Raw genomic sequence first — 13,686 nt, 5'->3', positions numbered from 1 at the left:
TTACGGGGACGATGGAAGGTTTGAGAAGGGATACATGGAACACGGGATGGATGCGTAGAGATGAGGGCAAGGCAAGTTTCACTGCCACTGGATTCAGAATTTGTAGTATCTTATAGGGCCCGATATATTTGGGGTTAAAAATGGAACACTTCCTGAAGTGGATATTCTTCGTGGACAACCATACCATGTCGCCTTTGCTATACTTCGGACCTACGCGACGATGTTTGTCGGCTTCTTGTTTATATCGCATTTTTGCGATTCGTAACTGAGTCTGGGTTCTTTTTAGGGTGCTTCATATGTGCTTAACCCTGTCCTGTACTTCTGGAAGGTTGTTCCCTGCCTCGGGTGTAGAAAGGGCAGGAATCTAGGGTGGAAGCCATAAGTGTTGTAAAATGGGAAGGTTTTTGTGGAGCTATGCAAAGCGTTGTTATAAGCTACTTCCGCCACCCATAACTGATCTACCCATGCTTCTGTTGTGGAGTCCACATAACACCTCAGATATTGTTTGAGAGTTTGATTGACCCTTTCAGTCTGTCCATCAGTTTGGGGATGGAAACTCGTGGACAACGCTACTTGAATTTGTAGGGCCGAACACCATACTTTCCAGAATCTGGCGGTGAATTGGGTTCCCCTGCCTGACACAATGCGGTGGGGCAGGCCATGTAGTCGGACGACATGTGTTAGTAACAGTTTCGCTAGTTGTCCCGCTGTGGGTATTTGACGACAAGCAATGAAATGCCCCAGTTTCGTGAGGTAATCAACTACCACCATGACCGTGTCGCATCCCTGGTCTTTGGGAAGGCCTGTGATGAAGTCAATGGATATGTATTTCCAAGGAACTGAGGGCGTAGGTAACGGTCGAAGCAACCCCTGTTGTTTTGAGTGATCAGTTTTCATGCAAGCACATGTTACAACGTCTTTGCGAACGCTGGGCCACCAGAACTGTCTCCCAATGCGCTCCAGGGTCTTGAATACTCCGTTGTGCCCCGCACTAGGTATGTCATGGCACCACTGGAACACTTGTTTCTGTAGGCTCTTTGTGGGTATTAGCAGCACTCGATTGTTCATGAATAGGCCTTGTTTCTCTTTCCACTCATGGTGGATCCTGAACCACGATCTCCATCGGCATGTTCGACTCCCTGTTGCTACTTTCTGTAGGAAATCGTGGGTTTGTAGGGCACAAACCACTTTGTGGGGAGGGATGATAGCATGTTCAGTTTGTTCTTCCTCCTCTCGAACGGATTCTTGTCTGGTAAGGGCATCTGCTTTTTTATTGTCTTTCCCAGGTCTGAAGGTCACCACAAAGTCGAATTCTTCAAAAAAGAGCATCCAACGCAGTTGTCTGGGTGTTAAATGCCTAGCAGAGCGCATAAACTGTAGGTTCCTATGGTCCGTATATACAGTTACTTTTTCTTTGGCACCCAGCAAGAAGTGTAAACGCGGTCTTTATTGCCAGCAGCTCTTTTTCGGCAATGGTGTAATTCTTTTCGGCATCATTCAGTTTCTGGGACATATACGCTGTGGGGTGGAGTTATCCCGAGGTAGCGTTTCTCTGTGACAAGACAGCCCCGATGGCCACTTCGGAGGCATCGGCTTCCACAATATAAGGCTTTTCCGGGTTGGGATGAGCCAAAACTGGGGCTGTTATAAAGGCTGCTTTTAAGTCATCAAAGGCAAGTTTGGCTTCCTCTGACCATTGAAAGGCTTTCCCTTTTCTTAACAACCTGGTTATGGGGTTCACCGCCTTGGAGAAGTGATTGATGAAGCGCCGGTAGAAATTGGCAAATCCCAAAAAGCATTGTACGTCGCGAACATTTTGTGGCTCCGGCCAGTCTTTGACCGCTTGCACCTTTCTTTCTGCCATCACCTGCCCTCTCGGGGTAAGCATAACTCCCAAGAACTCGACAACATCCACATGAAACTCACATTTACTGAGTTTACAATACAAGTTGTTTTCTCTTAGTGCCTGTAATACCGAGCTTACGTGTTGTACATGTCTTTCTTCAGACGAGGAGTAAACCAAAATATCGTCAATGTAAACGACAACGAATTTGTCCATGAATTCACGTAAGACTTCATTCAAGAAGAATTGAAATGCCGCCGGGGCATTGCAAAGGCCGAAGGGCATCACTCGGTATTCATATAGCCCATATCTTGTTTTAAAGGCGGTTTTCCATTCGTCTCCAGCTCTCATCCTCACAAGGTGGTAAGCTCCCTTGAGGTCTAGTTTGGTATAAATAACCGCCTTTTTCACTTGTTCCAATAGGACCAGGATCAAGGGAAGGGGATAGCGGTTTTTAATGGTAATATCGTTCAAGGCTCTGTAATCGATACACGTTCGGAGTTCTCCGTTAGCTTTAGGAATGAAAAACAAAGGAGAGGCAGCTGGAGATTTGGAAGGACAGATAAACCCCAACTCTAAATATTTATCCAAATAGTGCCTCAGGTGCTCGTTCTCTTTTTTCGTAAGTGCGTAGATGCGACCGCACAGTATCACTGCTCCTGCTACAAGATCGATCTGACAATCATATTGTCGGTGAGGTCGTAGGGTTTCTGCCTGGATTTTGTTGAAGACATCCTGCAATCCGGAATATCGGGTTGGTAGGGTGATGTCTTTTTCTGCCGCCGTCGCGATCCATTGTTGTGACGATAGGGCCTGTGAAGGTGATATCGTTCGATTGTAGCAATGGTTGTTACAGTATTCAGAATCGAATCGGATCGTTTTCTTTCCCCAACTGATATGTGGGTCGTGCTTTTGTAGTTTTGTATATTGAAATCTAGGGTTTCCTCATGTCGTTGGTTACACCGGACTTCTAACTTATCAGTCACAAAACAAATGGGACCGGAGTCCAGAACACGCCCATCTACTGCTACCACAGCTTCTGGTATCGCTTTCTTGAGTAGGCTTACCCCTAGGTGTAGGGATACTGCCTCATCCATAAACGTTCCTGTTGCTCCGGAATCCACCAGTGCTTGAGTTTCTTTCCACTCCTCTCCGCTCTTGATCTTGTGTGCGATATAAAAGGAACGGTGCATGTCTTCCGCATTTAAAGAGGGCAAGTAGGTAGCGCTCGAGGGTTTCCCTCTTGGTTTTCTCGAGCGGTCTAGTTTTCCGACTCTTTTTTGGTGTAAGTGTTTACCTCCTTTCCGGCGGTTCCCCGAGTGTTCTGGGGTCTCTGTAGACAATCTCTGACAAAGTGTCCCCTTTTTCCGCAATAGAGGCATAATCCGTTCTTCCGTCTCGTATTCCTTTCTTCGACAGTTAGCGGAGCTCTTACTGCTCCTATCTCCATGCGTTCGATTGAGCTCTGGGGGGGGGGTCCCTGGCGCGGACCCTATCGTTACGAAGGGGGACTCGTTCCCTTTTCCGGACGTCGCTTTTTCTGTCACCCAACCGGTGTTCTAGTCTCAAGGTCAGGTTGATGAGCTCCGTGCAGGATGACTGTTGGGGATCAATCTGCGCGATGATATCTTTCAGTTCGTCCCTTAATCCTTGATAGTAGATTGCAAACTGTTTCTCCTCTGGCCATTTGGTTTCCGCTACCAAACGCCGAAAAGTAGTAAGGTAGACCACCAGTTCCTTATTGCCTTGCCTCAGTTCCAGTAATTCTCAGTCGGCCGAGAGGGTATGAGACCTGAGGTCAAAGATGTTCTCAAACTCTTCTCTGAAACTATCCCAATCGTAAAGGAGGGGGTCGTCTCTCTGTACTAGTGGAACTGCCCATGGCGCTGCGTCCCCAGCTAAATAGGAATTAAGGAATGCTACCCTGGCTTGATTGGTGGCGAAAGATTTCGCCTTACAATTAAAGTGTAGCATAACTTGTGTCAAAAATACCTGTATCTTATTAGCGTCGCCGTAATACCTTTCCGGGGGTGCTAAGGGAATAGGTGTGGGGACTTCTACCGTAATAGGGTGTGGATGAAAATCTGAGGGCCCCCCTACATCGAACGGGTTCCTCTGCAAACGTTCTACCTTGGCTTGTAAGTTGGCTGTCTCTGTTCTGGAAGCCACCAATTCCTGCTGAACTACTTGTAAGGCGGCTACCACATCCTCAAGGGTAGCCATACTTGAGTAGAGGATTCGATCGGGAGGAGCTAATACCGTGGGCCGATTATTCTGTCGGATTCCTCAGCTCCTCAGGATCGGAACGATGCCCATTATGGTCCACCTCTCGATAGCTTCAAGTCTGTTGGCTATTATAGCGCAGATCAGTGAAGAGATCGAGCGAGGGAAGGAAAGGGAGGGGACAGCAGGGAAGGAGACCTGTAATGAGACAAGAACAACACGTTATAAAACACTATTCCTCCTCCCACCACTATACCCCCTTGGCCTTGTGTGGGCGTGCCTCTCTAATAACGAATAACTACCTGTAAAAGAAAAGAACGAGGTGTAAATAGCACAGAATACAGAGTGGTCTCTGGAGAGACCAAACCATACTCTAAAATAGTGGAATGCAAGTCACCACCTAAGTCGCGAATGGACCCAGAAGACGTAGAAGAGCCGGGATCCCAAGGAACCCCCCATGGTGAGTATCTAGGAACCTCACGGAGGTCATGTGCAGAGTGGGAACACAACTGCGTGCTCAATGTTAGTCAATAAGTAAGTCGCAGTTGCAATTTTTAAGAAGAAGGACCCTTCCCAGTGGACCCCAAAGACACTCCATGGAAGATGGAAGTTTGGAGATTCACCCCACCCGTGGATACCCCAGGAACCAGGATACCTACACCAGGGAAACCGGGTGCATAGGTGTGAAGTGATTTCAGAAACTGCCTTAGACCACAATAGAGGACTTTGGAAAAGATGCCACTGGTGAAGAAGGTGAAAGTGTCCGGTGGAACCCAAAGGTGAATTCAAGGTGAGAGGTACCTGCAAGCAGAGGGGACAGATTATATCCCACTTAGGAGTGACCAGGAGGCACGGAAGACAAATGCCCACCGATATCGGAGATGCAGGAGAGATTGAAGGTGCCCTTGAAGTTGCAGCTATATGGACCAGGCGATGCAGAGGAGGACCAGGAGCTGTGCATGAGGTGTCCCACATCAGATGTCAAGAGCCAATGGGTCAGTGAACCGCAGGGGCACCTATATGCCTTGGCAGTGGCAACCAAAGTAGTTGAAGAAAAAGGTGCAGTGTTGGAACCAGCAAGGCCCAACTGACTCACCACGAGCAGGTAAGTCAGAGCAGGCCCCGAGCATGTAGGGGAGCCCACCGGAGCCAAAGAAGACCCTCGAGAAGACCCACGGCTGAAGGCACTGGAGTCGCAAGAGGACCTCAAGCAGCTCACCAAAAGATGAAGGCCCATGGTGCAGAGGTTATGATGCAGGCGGAGATCTTGGCTGTTGGAGATGCTTGAGGTAGGAGCTTCTTGGAACCCAAAGATTTCTGGAGGAGAGAGTCAACAAGCCTTGGCAACAGCAAGTCAACACGATGCACAGGGGTTCTGTTCAAGCGGTCCTGACGAGAGATACTGGCCTCAAACTCAGTGAGAAGACAGTGCAGGCTTCAAGAAAGTGACAGAACCACCACCTGTGTTGCTGTGCCTTTCGGAGTCCGTGGGAGCCCAAGATCAACAGACCGGTCAGCTGCGTTGAGGTGCCTACAGATGCAGGGGAGCGACTCCTTCACTCCAAAGAAGACTCCTTCGGGTGTCTTGGATGTCCACAGGACCTGTGAAGAACCTGTATGGAGCACAGGCACATACTTTGCAGCAGACTTGCAGGACGACGAGACAAGGAACATCAGGAGTCTTCCCAGTTGCAGTCTCGGTTACCAACGTAAAGTCCAGCGAGGTCCAGAATGCCCAGACGGTCAAAGTTGAAGTGGTATGTGATCTGAATCTTGTCCCATGACGAATCTTGGAACCCACCCACAGGTAAGCCCTTGAGTACCCTTGGGAAAGGGTTAGAACGATTCAGAAGTTCCTCTCAGAGGAGGGGCTGGACAATGGGGAGGATATTCCCATGTCCTTTGTCCATTTTTGCGCCAGAGTGGGAGCCAGCCGGCTTCCTGAACTGGTTTGGACTGGGGTATGCAAGGAGGGCACAAAATGTGCCCTTCAAGCAGTCTGAGTGGCGCTGGCAAGCGCCCCCACCCTGTCCTAATACACTAAGTCTTGTCTGTGAGGTGGTCACACCTCCCTGTGACAGGATACCTATTGTCCTGCCTTCCCCTGCTCGAGCTTGGCTCAGCAGCAGGAGGGTAGATTCGTGTCTCTGGTCGGCAGCAGCTATAGTTTGCTGTCCGGGTCTAGAAGACTGGTACCGGAAGCACCGAGGGCCACCCGGGGGAGCTTTACAGCGCATGAAATCACACCTTCCACTCTGGTTAGGGTGTGGGGGTCTGATTCCAGCATGTTTGATACCAAACACGACAGGGTTCGTTACAGCCAGTTTAGAGATAGCCATCACGTAATGACTCATGGCCACTCTATGTAGCTTAATGGCTGGTGCACTTACAACCCGGGAGAATGGACTCCAGAGGTTGTAGGGGTGCCTTGCTCATGCAGGGGCACCTTCACACTTAGAACCAAGCACTCTGCCTTCAAGATTGAAAGGCCTGCCTTAGGGGTAACTTATAGGTTTTAAGTGCAGTGACCTCAGATATAAGGAAACCTATATCAGTCGTGGTGCTAGCACCAACTTACACAGGCTGCAATGAATTTGAGTGGTCTCTCATGGGTGGAATAATACATGCTTCAGCCCATGGGAGACCCCTGGTGTACCTATGCCCTGGGTACCTTTGTACCATATACTAGGGACTTACAAGGGTACACCAGGAGCCAATCTGGAGTGTACCTAAGTACTCACCAAGTCCAATTTAGGGCGGAAGCACAGAGACTGGGGTCCTGATTAGCAGGATCCTAGTCAGACTACTCAGAAACCATAACAACACCAGGCAAAAAGTGGGGGTAACCATTCACAAGGATCCTACCTTCCTACAAATAGCATATGTGAAAACCAGTTCTTTAAATAACATAAACGCAAAGAAATGACGCAAAGCATGATCGTATCTTGAAGAATAAAGACGTTTGTTACTGACTGCTCCCAGACTGGGGAAGATACTACAGTGGTCATGATGAATGTAGTTGATTTTTAACTGTGCATTTCTGAGGTCAAAGTCCAAGCATTTGGAATTTTCCTGGCTTAGATACTTCCACTAGAGCCTTTCCCAGGTTTCAGTCTGAGTATCACTGTTGTAAGTTCCTTAAAGTTGTCGATTTCCTGATATAGAATAACATTGTTATGTGTAAGGACTGCTCTGGCTGTACATATCTCCCATTAACAACTGCCCTCATTTATACAAATATAATACTCAGTCGCAGCTCCTGCAAATAAGCGCAGTGGGACGGGGCGCGAGGAGGGGTAGTCGACAGACGGCGGAATAGGGAAAATAAAATAAATAAATAAATCATATTCTGTCATCCGCCGCCCCTGCCCAACATGTTTACCTGCAAGAGCCACGACTGATAATATTCAAGTGCTGAAAAAGAAATCACTCAAGCTCTGGCTTTGCCTAGTTTGTAGGAGTCTACCGCTGAGAAACTGAAAACAAGCACAAGTCTTCTAATGTTTCTCCTATTTTTGAGTCATCTTCTAAGAGAGTGAACCCACCAAAGCATTTTTGTAAATATAAATGTATTTTATAATGTATCAGAAAAAGTAATCTGTATATTTTTTTATACAACAATACCTAAAACTTCTATTCGAAGCAAAATATTATTAAAATCTCACTGCTGAATCATGTTTCCTGTTATTATACACTAGTGGCGACATGTTTTGACTTACAAACAGCTATCTCTGCATGAAGGCAACAGTGATGTTATCAAATTATTATTGAAAAACCTAGCTTCGCCCTTTGTGAAATGCGTCACCATCCTCTTTGCTAATATTGAAAGACCTGCTCCAGCCCCCGATAGCTTCCCAACAGATACACATTATGGAACGAATTCTGTTCCAGTTCCGATTTACTTTTAAGCTTTCATTAATATCAATTTTACAAAAACAAGCATTTCTGTTAAATAGTGATATGTAAATTATCAATGGGTCATCTGAAAGCAAATAGAGCACATCTATAGAAATACACGTCTTGAAGAAATTCATAAGATGTTTACATAGACACAGCATCTGATTCACAAAGATAAACATACACTTTTGTGCAAGTTTTCTATTTATTTGCTATTCACAAACTACAAGTTAATAGTAAGTCTACAACTGCGGAGACTCCATAGCCGGGGCGAGAGAACTCCATCGCTATTTTATTAGCCAAAAGACAGGTGTCCTGTTCGTTGGGAAGAAACAAAACACATAGGATCAAAAAGTAGTTATCTGTCCTAATGTACTACAATGAACAGCCAGAAATCTATTACCTACCCCATGCAGCAGAACAAAAAATATGTCAGCCTTTACAAACCTAGTTATTCAGCACTACCCCTCTTACCTAGAGACAATGCATTAGTGCAGTGGATCAAGATAGAGGGATAATTCAGATGGAGCGGTGCCATGGATAGAACCACAAATTATATAGAAACTGTGTCTAAGAGAGTTTGTTCATGAGACACTTGTCCACTCAACTACACCACAAGCCACCGGCTTAAGAAAAGAAAAGCGAGGAAGCACATAGAAGAAACCATAAATAAGAATTTTTTTAAATCAAATATTATCCTATAGCAAGCCGTTAAAACAGTACTTCAAGGGCAGACTATCTCTAAAATCACAGACTTAAGAAGGCCTGAAAAATGCACATGGAAAAGATAGCAACAAGGACCACACCAACGATCAATTACCTGAAAATCTTAGCGAAGCTAGCAAAATTGGGGAACTCCCACACAACTTGAGAGAAGCAACAATTAGGAAAGCAGGCAAACCACCCAAGGATGTGTCCTCTTACAGACCTATAACACTCTTTAATGTTGAGACCAAAATTCTAGCTAAAATATTGGCAAACAAATGATATGCCTGCATCAACATGCATGTGCACCCCAATCAATTGGGGATTATGCCAGGCAGGGCCACAAAACACAACCTATGCAAATTACATAGAACCATAGGAATAGGAGTCAGTGGTACCCCTTTACCTGGATGCTAAGAAAACATTTGCCTCTATGGAATGAATGTGGCTTCATGTTCGCAGTCTTTCAAAAGATGGGACTAGGACCCAATTTCATGTGATGGACACAGCTGTTATAAAGTCATCCAACAGCATAAATTAAAAGGAACAGGACAACATGCAAGAGCTTCACTCTCCATTATTGCACATGATAGGGCTGTGTGCTGTCACGTCTCCTGTTCGCACTGACAGTAGAACCTGTAGATAAGGAAGGACATTTTAGTAAGGGGTCTGAAATGAGAGGGAGAACGGGACTCCAGAATTTAGCTATATGCGAATGATATAATACCCTACAAGGCGGAACCAGGGAGTATGATCACCAGAATACTAGCTATTGTTCATATGTTTGAGAAGTACTTAGGATACAGTATAAACAGGCCAAAATCAACACTATTTTCATTAACTAGGTGGACTCCCAGACCAACCTGGCAAACCCCAATACAAACTAATAGCGAAGGGTTTCACTAGCTATGCATATGTACATCTCTAGAGATAATAATGAACAACGTAAAAAAAACTACAAGGGGTGCTGGATAGGTTTAAAGCGGACATAACATAATGGAGGAGTCTCCCAATGTCACTGTTCGGGAAGGCTGTGATGTATAAAATTATTGTCTTACCATGATTCCTGTTCTCGGTGCCACAAAAATGTTTTCTACAGAACATCATTGTTGTGGGATGGGAAACCATCATGGATATCCCTCTCTAAATCATGTAAAGGTGTACATGATGGTGGGGTGGCACTACCAGACATCAAAAAATACTACTGGGCAGCCTAAATGGTAATGTTAATGAATGAATGAATGGACTTGCCATTTTTTAAGCACAACAACCACGAGAGGCATCTTGGCGCTAACAACACTGAAGCAAAAGAAAGAAACTTGTCCGTCCAGAAAATAAACACTTAAGATTGAGCGAACAGTCATGTTTTCAGAAGATTTCTGCAAGTAGCAAGTTTGGAAGCTTGCTTTAGAGTGAGTGGAAGACTGTTCCATGCCTTTACCCAGTGAACAGATATAGTTTTGCCCCGCTTAGTTTGGAACCTGAACTTTGGGATAGCAAGAAGATTATTACAGGCAGATGTCAACTTTCTAGCTGGCAGGTAGGAAACAAAACAAGGAATTTGAGACCAGTTTTATAATTTCCCCTGTACACAATAGCTAAGACTTTAAAAATAATACAATTGGATATTCATGCCCTCTGCATATCTGGCAGCAGACCCCAAAAATATGGGGTCTGCTGCTACCGTACCTAGCGAAAGACTACAGAGCACTCTGATGCCCAAGATAACTGAGGGTGCTTCGGATAGTAGAGGCACCATTAAGACTGCTGAAATTGTTTATGAGAAAGCATGTACGGGACACTAAAGATTCAGATCATGCAATTAACATTGAAGTTGGAAAGGTGACGAACGGACTTGGAAAAGAGGTGGGAAGGGTGTTAAGGTGGGGAGAAGGAGATATGTTTGGGGGAATTGTTGGTTCAAATATCTTTCACCGTATATTGAAGCATATCAGTCTTTGGACAGATAGATCGATTTACTGTATAGCACTGAAAAACTAAATCAACAAAAATCTATTGAAAATTAGAATGGTACCAAATTTAAGAAAGTGTCAACAGGCAGCACTATTTGAATGCTGATAACATAGGATCACATGCATTTTTCTAAAGAACTAGTTCTTGTCTGAACCATGTGTTTGTTAATAGGCTCGGTTCATGACATGGCAAGTGATACAATGGCAGGTCTCCAACACAAGCTTATTTGTAATTATGTCTCCTTTGGCTTTCCTCAGATCTCTCTCTGGTCTCTCCTGCTGACTCTGCTGATCCTCTTCATTCTGACAGGCACAATGCTGGGTCCTGAGCTGCTGGCCACCATTCCTGCCTCTGTCTACCTCGTGGCTGTGCTGATGCCCCTGGCTGGCTACGCCCTAGGCTACGGCTTGGGTGCTCTCTTTGATCTGTCACCCAGCTCTCGAAGGACAGTGTCGCTGGAGACTGGCTGCCAGAACGTGCAGCTCTGCACAGCCATCTTGAAGCTGGCCTTCCCACCGGACCTCATCGGCAGCATGTACATGTTCCCGCTCCTCTACGCTCTCTTCCAGGCGGCTGAAGCCGGGCTCTACGTCCTTCTCTACAGGATGTATCGGAAAGACGTTCTGCACAAGCAGGAGCCACTAGAGGAAGACCAAGACACTGACATATCCTACCGGAAGTTGAAAGAGGAGGAAGGGGATCTCTCCTACGGCGCAGTCACAACAGGGGACCCCAATTCTTTCATTATGGAAACAACACAAACCACACTATAGTTTACAGCTCTCGTTTCAGAATCACTAACTGGAATGGGTATTTGCATAATTGTCAAATATTGCTATTTTTGTAGAAGTCGCCATATCATGTCTAAGGATTTAAGTGTAGATCTTTTTCCTCCCTGAATAAAAAAACATGTTACTCCATTGCATGTGAAAGGGATAATGGTGCATTTCCTTGATGTTCCCCTCAAATTCCCCTGTTGAAACTCTCAGTCAAGCATAGACAAGTTTGGGCATTTCTGATGGATGGAACTTGAAACTGTGAAGGACTTACCGAATTCTATGTTGGAAGATTTGCTTGTGACAAAAGGTGCAGCCAAGTTTATTTGTTGAAGCCATCACCTCGTTCCTCTGTGATGTTTGATTGTCCCCCTTCCGATGTCATTCATTATATGTAACAAGCGAACCAAAAACAAATCAATGAAACAGAAGTTACATTGATTAACGTACCATGTGCCACCTCGGCAACCCTGTAAAACAGTGGAGACATTGTCGTGTAAAACATTAAAGGTTGGGCAAGTGAAATATTGTGTGTCAGGAAGCGCTGTCTGGGCTGGCTTTTAAATGGACTGAAAGATGTTAATAGCATCTCTTCCATCCCTCGGCAGAGAAGGCACGTGACAACCAAATTAGCTTCAGTCGTGTGTTGAGCCATCAGTGTACAGAAGCGCTATTTCATGTCGCTCATCATTTGGCCACCAATGGCACCACAGAGTTGACCGTTCAAGACCCTCCCACTTACCCTTCTCGGCCAACAACAGCGTCCTATTTACTGTAGACGGTGAAATACAGTAGTCTTTAAATGTTTTAATGCTTCATACCCCTTGATATAAAAACGTCATTGGGGCTCCCAGAATTCCAAATATGTTTTCACAATTACTCTACAAAATTCACATAAGACGTATCTGCTATGAGGGTTGTCCATCGCCAGCACTGTACAGCCAAAAATAAAAATAAAAAACATCACCAAATGAACAGGCATGGAACAACTGGAGAGGTCTGTCCCACATTGCTTGACAATTTGGAGGATTTTTATGTAGTCCACCACTGCAGGTCCCAAATATCAATACAATTTGAGCACAACTTTACATCTCACAAAGACACTCAGAGAGTGAATGATAATAAAAATGCCCATCACAACATATCTCTCCACTTCTCTGTCCTCTAACCATGCCAGCTCAGGACCACAGCTATACAGAGATTGGACAACCCTGTGCAGTAATCAGCTATGGGACTATATCATAAGAAATACCATAAAGGGACCTGCAGAGCTGTTCAAAGCTTTCAGCATGCTGAAAACCACAAAACTGTCCGTCTATCTCTCACTCTTCATCATCCACCACAGTGCTGCACACTATGTCCCATAACATGATAACTGCACCTCAGTGGTCATCACGCACAACATTAAAACGCTTCCTCCTTAGGATCAAAACAAAGACAACATCCTTCCAACAACACACTATACACGGTGTAGGGTGCTACCAATATAGGCAGGTGCTTCAGCGCCCCACACAGGGGTACTACAATACAAAAATGGCAGCGCTGAACCTATTTAACAATTGCAGTTTTGTTCAATTATCCCTTTTAAAATGCAAACACAATTGCTGACATGCTATATGCAACCTGATCTCATTTTTTAATTTTCAAAATATATATAAAGGAAAACAGAAAAACAATGAGCTCATACATAGTGAATGATGTTTGCACACTACAAGGTAAGTTATAGAGCGGCATACAGTTTAGTTGGAGAACAACCTTATAGTGCACGGAATGTGGTCTCTCCTGACGTTTTAGCAATAGTAGGAGGAGTGGCTACGAGCATACAATAGGTAGCGATGAGATAGCAACAAGTATGAATTCGGCCGTGCACAAGAACTGAGTAGATAAGGACGTACGCTAGTTGGTGGGCGAATGAAATGCCAGAGTGTACAGGAGAGAGATAGAGGAGAGAAATAGAAAGAGAGGAAGGGAGTGAGGAGAGGAGGCCTGTGACCTCTAGTCCTAGCCAAGGCATGAGTGACAAAGGAAGTTCCTGATTCCCCTTTACACAGTCAAAAAGGTTCACTGTTTTTTTTTTCTCACTAAAAACAGAGCGCTATTTCCAGCTTGACGCTTCTCTTGGTATTAAGTGCCTGGCGCCATCGAGGTTTGTCTGATTAGTTCATTCAGGCCATGCGTTTTTTTTAGGTTTCGCCTGAGCAGCACATGCGCTGCTTTGCGAGGCATGCTGTTTTCAGGTAGGGACTTGAAAGCTCCGCCCACCCATAT

General features: G+C 45.3%; 1 protein-coding gene across 1 annotated transcript in view; it reads left to right on the top strand.

Annotated features, from left to right (window-relative positions):
• Positions 1–11,943, top strand: part of SLC10A4 (solute carrier family 10 member 4) — a 117,285-nt gene extending 105,342 nt beyond the window's left edge. The window contains exon 3 of the mRNA XM_085642136.1: positions 10,900–11,943. Within this exon, the coding sequence (XP_085498262.1) occupies positions 10,900–11,415 (516 nt within the window). The 3' untranslated portion in view covers positions 11,416–11,943. The remainder of the gene's footprint in view (positions 1–10,899) is intronic.
• The last annotated feature ends 1,743 nt before the right edge of the window (positions 11,944–13,686 follow it).

Source organism: Triturus cristatus, chromosome 2_2 (assembly GCF_964204655.1).
Source record: "Triturus cristatus chromosome 2_2, aTriCri1.1, whole genome shotgun sequence".
Taxonomy (NCBI): Eukaryota; Metazoa; Chordata; class Amphibia; order Caudata; family Salamandridae; genus Triturus; species Triturus cristatus.
This window is presented reverse-complemented; position numbering and strand designations above follow the sequence as displayed.